Source organism: Lepisosteus oculatus, chromosome 5 (genome assembly GCF_040954835.1).
Source record: "Lepisosteus oculatus isolate fLepOcu1 chromosome 5, fLepOcu1.hap2, whole genome shotgun sequence".
In the NCBI taxonomy this organism is placed as follows: domain Eukaryota; kingdom Metazoa; phylum Chordata; class Actinopteri; order Semionotiformes; family Lepisosteidae; genus Lepisosteus; species Lepisosteus oculatus.
In genome coordinates, this window is record NC_090700.1 from 59208938 (window position 1) to 59215368 (window position 6431).

The window sequence follows — 6431 nt, forward strand, 5'->3', positions numbered from 1 at the left end:
AGGAGCAATTGTTGCAGTGATACTGTAACTACCAGTATTTTAACATATATTGTTTTTCAGTTAAAATTAAATTAGATTTCAAGTATCGATTTCAGAACCTTATCTTCCATCTTGAAATTGGCGGAAAGTCAAATCAGTCACTAGACTTGAAAATGATCATATTATGATCGTTTACTGTTCGCAGTAAAAGTCGTTATACAGCACTTCGTAAAAATGCTTTGATTTCCGTTTACTGACCCTTACGATGAACGTTTGAAATTAACTTTGTGTTGCAAAAACAAAAAAACAAAAACCCAACTAAGTTGAACTAAAATGAACACCAGAACAATACAACCCTCTTTCATTGTTTGGGGGAAAATAAAATACAATTAATTGAATGCTGTGGTTTCCTTCGATGTTCGCATTCAAGTCAATATCAAGAGAATGACATACAGGACTGTAGATGGGCTGATTTTGCAAAACTTACTGAGCTCCAGTGAAAGGTGTTGGGGCTGAAGATCGTTGAGATGAGAGTTTCAATAATAAAATGTTGATTAAAGAAGAAAAACAACCCCGAATCTAAACGATAAGCAATCTACTGTATATCGCGTGTCAACCCTCGGCATCTTCAGCGGGGATATATATGCGGGGTGGGACAGGCTGCGCGCTCACCAACACGCCCCTTACTCCTTGGAGGCGGGAGCGCGCAGTAAATCCTAGCCAAAGTGAAGCGCGAGGAGAAGGCATCCTCCGGATTGCTTGCCATCACACCGGGAGGAAAATGCCTTTTCCGCCAGCTATGATCAGTCTAATTCACGCCGCCAAAAAGTATGCAAAGGGAACCACTGTTTTCGCAGGAGAGATATCAACTGGTTGTTAATTATTTTTACGCGTAAAAGTGGCCTGCTAATCAGAAGGAACCTGCGAGGACTTGGACCATTAGTGGACCGGTAAGGATGTTTTAAAAAGCTGGCTGAAGTTCTGTTCCCCAGTGCTCACGGTTTGCATTCTGAATGTCCAATTTCAGTTGTTTTACTGTATATTAAGAAATATAGGATTGTTAACGGTTGGGTATTTCGGAGACATTTCCGTTAGCTTTTAATTTAGCACTGAGCACAGGGAGGGTTTGAAATTCTGTTATCCTTTAACTATAATCTAACCTTAAAAAGCGCTCAGGGCTGAAAGCTTTCACTTTTGACGTTAGCGTAGAGATTAACTCAAGATTTCCGTACATCGGATAGGCACGTTTCGTATTTCAGAAACGAGCTTTTCCTTCAGAGTAATAAACAAGGGGAAGTGTTCTTCAGCTCCACTGAAAATAAATACGAAGTATTCGCAGTTTATTAAAAGTTGAAAGACTTAAAGCAGAAATAAAGAAAAACTTTTCAGTACCAGGGACAGAGAACGCCGAGACCCTAAAATCCAGACAAGCTGAAGCAGAGCGTCGCAAAGAGCTTGTTCTTGTCTTTCTTTAAACCCTTACTACTGTATATCCATTAAACCCTGAACTAATTCAAGCTACAGCATACAAATGTTTATGATTAGATGGCTTCGTTGAGCAGAATTAAGACTTTTTTTATATTGGAATACATTTTGGCAGAATGCATTGCATGAAACAGTTATACAGTACATTGAATTTCAACTCTGTGTTTAAGTTCAACTTTTTATCGTAGCAGCAGACAACAGTATCACAGAAACGATAGCGGTTGAATATGTTCTTGAGCATGGAAATGACATAAGGACAATTTGCTCAACTACCAATTATTTTATCTAAGCTTTACGGTTGACTTCTTTATTGGAGTAGTATTCTAAATTGTGCAGAGCTTTGAGAAAAGACAGATTACTTTTCCCAGCATTTTTTCAGCAGTAGTGTGGGTGTAATAACGTTATGGCTGATCAAATGTGTGTAGTACAATTAGATATCACCCATTTCTTGTTAGGCTAACATAAATTCTCCTGGGTACTGGCATTCCCCACAATTGTAGTTATAGAAGTATTTTGATATCGCATCAGCAGGATGTGGACTAATCCTATGACAACACACTTCTTCCAGGTAACAGCAATGGCAGGGATGTACCTCTGCTACCTTGTGGCCTTGTGGACTGCATTCATTGGCATTGCACAGTGCTGCCCAGAGCCATGTGTCTGTGTGGACAAATATGCCCATCAGTTTGCTGACTGCGCGTACAAGGACCTGCTGGTGGTGCCCGAGGGGCTGCCGTCCAATGTGACCACCCTTAGCCTCTCGGCCAACAAAATCACGTCGCTTCTGTCCAAGTCCTTCATGGATGTCACCCAGGTAACGTCGCTGTGGCTCGCCCACAATGACATTGTCACCATCGAGAAGGGTACGCTGGCCGTGCTGGTCCAGCTGCGGAACCTGGATCTCAGCCACAACAAGATCATACATTTCCCCTGGGGCGACCTCTACAACCTCACTGCCCTGCAGCTCCTCAAAATGAACAACAACGAAATGGTCAATCTTCCCAGGGACGCTTTTGCTACGCTCAAGGACCTGAGATCGCTGCGCATAAACAACAACAGATTCACGTCGGTTTTGCAAGGGACTTTCGACTCTCTGAGCTCGATGTCCCACCTCCAGATTTATAACAACCCCTTCACCTGCTCTTGCTCTCTCGAGTGGCTGAGGGATTGGATTACCAATGCCCAGATCTCCATCCCGGAGCAGAATTCCATAGTTTGTGAAACCCCCGAGAGTCTGAAAGGCACCCAGGTTGTGAAAATCCCCAACTTGAAATGTGAGGCCCCCACTGTTCGCATAACATACCAGCCCAACATTGAGAATACTGAGCTTTACGAGGGCTTCATGCTGATCCTGCACTGTGAAACCACTGGAAACCCCAAGCCAGACATCAAATGGAAAATACACGCAGGGAATCAAGAAATCGAGTTCAGTTTGAAGGCTAATGAAAATGAAAAGAATGACTTACCCATGGATAATGCTAAGCAGGGTACTAATCGCTTCCTTGTGTATCAAAATGGGACATTGATCGTCCCCCGTATGAGCAAAAAGGAAGGTGGTAGTTACACATGCTTAGCTACCAATGACCAGGGTAGTGAGGAGAGCTCAGTCAAAGTAGCAGTTGCAGGCATGCAGAAACACGCAGTCAATGCAATGCACGATGCAGTGATAGAAAAGAAGCAACCATCCGAACGCAAACCTGCACCGAAGAATTCTAAAAACAGTGTGATTACCTGGCCTGACGACGGGAGCAAGCGCTTACCAACTGGGGCAAGCTACATTGCTGTGGACACTGAAAATGAAGGCCAGGTGTCCAAAGTGCCATCTTTTACCAATAAATGTGGAGTCAGCGATGGCACTCAATACATTTCCAACCACGCCTTCAACCAGAGCTCTGATGAGTTCAAACAACATACCTTCGATTTTGGGGTCATTGCCTTAGAAGTCTCAGAAACCGAAGCTAAAGTTCAGCTTAACCCTTTTCAAGTGTCTGTGAGAAAAGTGCCCTTGGACATGTTGTACCTGTGCGTCAGTACTGGCAAAGGTCACTCTGTGGTGCAGTGGTCCAAGATTGAGGAAGGTGTCAATGCCTACCGTTTCCAGGGCTTGAATCCTGGCACCAATTACACCCTGTGTCTGACTTACACAGGAGAAGACTGCCAGGTCCAGGTGGTTTTCACCACTAGGAAGAAAATTCCTTCGCTGCTCATCATAGTTGTGGTGAGCACGTTTTTGCTTGCCTTGGCCACTGTTCCCTTGTTAGGGGCCACCTGCTGCCACCTGCTGTACAAATACCAAGGCAAGACGTACAAACTGATCATGAAGGCCCAGAACCCCGATCAGATGGAAAAGCACATGTCTGCCGATTTCGACCCCAGAGCTTCTTACGTCGAGTCGGAGAAGAACTACAACGCCAGTGAGTCGGGAGAGGGCGAGGGCGAGGCCGAGGGCGAGGAGGCGGAGGGAGAGGAAGAGGTGGAAGGCAGTATGGTAAACGAATCCATCCCGGAGTCGCAGTCTAAAACGAACCAAGAGGAATTCGAGGTGGGCTCCGAATACAGCGACCGTTTGCCACTGGGAGCCGAGGCCGTGAATATCTCTGAAGAAATCAACGGCAACTATAAGCAGCCGGGTCGCTGACGCATTCCTAATACCCGGAATTCATGTAAAATTGGTACTCTAAAGTAGGTTAAAAACCAGGTAACTTCTTAAATCATTATTTCACATGAGCCCTGATAAAGGCGGCGCGCCCTTTTAACATCCATAAAAAACAAATCCAGGCTGGCCGAAAGGGAAACATGTACATAGCAACGAATGAGGATAATTCATGATATCAACTCCACACACAACATTTGGAGTCATAAAACGTCAATGTACTCAAAAAATATACGGCTTAAAATGTCAAAATTTGGGAGCATAACTCCTTTAGTTGATTACGTTATGGAAGGTGCGATTGAGCGTTTGGGGCACCTATAAAAGCATATACAAAGAAAATGTGAACTGGGCTATTACACAAATAACAGCCTACTAATAATTATTGATATTTGTATATTAAATGGGAAATAAGACGCACTAAAACGACAGAAGCAAAGCATCTGAACTTCTCCTTTATGTAGGGCTTTAAGTCGCTTAATCTCATTGTGGTTTTCACTCGCCTCTGTTTCAGCAGGTCGCGGTGCTGGGTAGCGCTGACGAGTCTGTGCTTTGTCCCGTAATTCTGTGAGATCTGAAGGAAATTTCACTTTTGCTGTAGCCAGGCCTCTGGAAGTGTTGGAAGACTCCGAGTCACGTCCAAAAGACAAAAGTGTTCATGTGCCGTGGAGCTCCGAAAACGTGTGACTTTTGACCTCTTTTAAATAAATGGGTGCTTAATATCCTCTCGCTTTTTCAAAAAATAATCTGTCCTCTCTTTTCAGAGATTCGTGTCCATGGCATGTCACACATGAGTATTTCAACGTGTCTTTTTAATATATAGCGTATAGGACGTTAGCTATTCTTAATGTCAGTATGTGATGTAAGCCCGGTAAATAAAAAAAAACTGCCTTCTCTTTTACTGAAAACAGAAGGTCAGTTTATGTCTGTTAACGTTATGCGTCTAAACGTTTGACGGCTTTAAGTGTTCTATAGACAAACCGACTGCTGGTTTTAAGTGACTAAATGTCAAACGATGTTTTAAAAATACACGGACTTTGAACCTCTTTTGATATGATTTTATGTACGTGAAGTTAATAAAAACATTGAAAATGATTATTGCAGTTTTCTCTTTCTTGTGACCAGGTCAACTTTTCTCATCGCACTGGGACGTTTGGGGACATCGTCTACATTTAAAACGTGAAACAGTGAAATAGCTTACAATGAAACTAACCGCTAATTAGATCTCTTTAAAATATTTGAACCCGCTTTTTATCGCGTTTTAATGGCTTAGAAGTGTGTCCTCTGAAATCTAAAAGACTAGGAGCCGTTTACGCGAAACGGATGCTGCTCAGCAGAAGTAAATGATAAACCCATGTTCAGGCGCGATCAAAATCCTGCGATTGCCTTTGAGTTTAGCCGTCAACAACAGCCATTCTTTACCCGAAAGTCCAGGTCAGTGACCTTGTATCATTTCGTATTTCGTTTGAATGAACCATAAACCTTTATAAATAAAAATATTTAATAAACACGTTATAATACATGATTAGAGAGAGGTCATCAAAATCGGCGCATAAAGTTGTAGAAAATGCAAGTCTATTACATTTTTTCTATTACAATATTTTTTAATTTGTGTACCCAAGATTCCCTTCTTCATAACGCACTAAATCATTGAGAATTAAACAATTTTATCCCTCTGAGAAACGTTTTTCAGATCACGCTATTGTAATTCAGTACGTTTAATGCTCTCTCCTAAAATTTCGGTGCGACTTATATTTAAGGCCTTTAATTAGGACTTCAGGACAGTTTTCTTTGAGTAAACACATAAACAAGGTCCGTAACACTGTATTACTATAACGAATGTTTTTCTCGTGTAATTGGAATAGTATATATACATGTGCAAGTCAAACGAGTGCTCAATGTTAACCCTTTTCTATATTGTATTAATGCTTGGACTATTTACCAATCAAATACTATTATATAGGACCTTAATTTGATATAATGCTATACTGATCTCTAACGTCAAGGATAACGTCTGGATTTTGGTAACTATTTTTAGATAAATACACACCGCGTATGTAATCTTGTTAATCGAATTTTTGAAACTGTATTATAATTGTTATCGTTTGAATTTCAGAAACCTTTAAGTTCCTTTTTGCTGTCGGGAACCAATTGAGAAACCGCGGGGGTTCATTAGTCTGTAAGAATGCTGATTTCTTTGCAAGACTACTGCATAACGATTTGCCTCAAAATTTGCTAAAAGCGTTGCAAAGAAAGGCGCGCCATTTCACTACTGGACAAGATGTACACACCCTGGCGAATCTAAATTCATCTTGGG

General features: G+C 41.9%; 1 protein-coding gene across 1 annotated transcript; it reads left to right on the forward strand.

Moving 5' to 3' along the window:
* Nucleotides 1-683: 683 nt before the first annotated feature.
* islr2 (immunoglobulin superfamily containing leucine-rich repeat 2) lies at nucleotides 684-5209 on the forward strand. Its single transcript, XM_006629057.3, has 2 exons — nucleotides 684-929; nucleotides 2033-5209. The coding sequence occupies exon 2, from the start codon at nucleotides 2042-2044 to the stop codon at nucleotides 4100-4102; it is 2061 nt and encodes a 686-aa protein (XP_006629120.2). The 5' UTR covers nucleotides 684-929; nucleotides 2033-2041; the 3' UTR covers nucleotides 4103-5209.
* Nucleotides 5210-6431: the final 1222 nt, after the last annotated feature.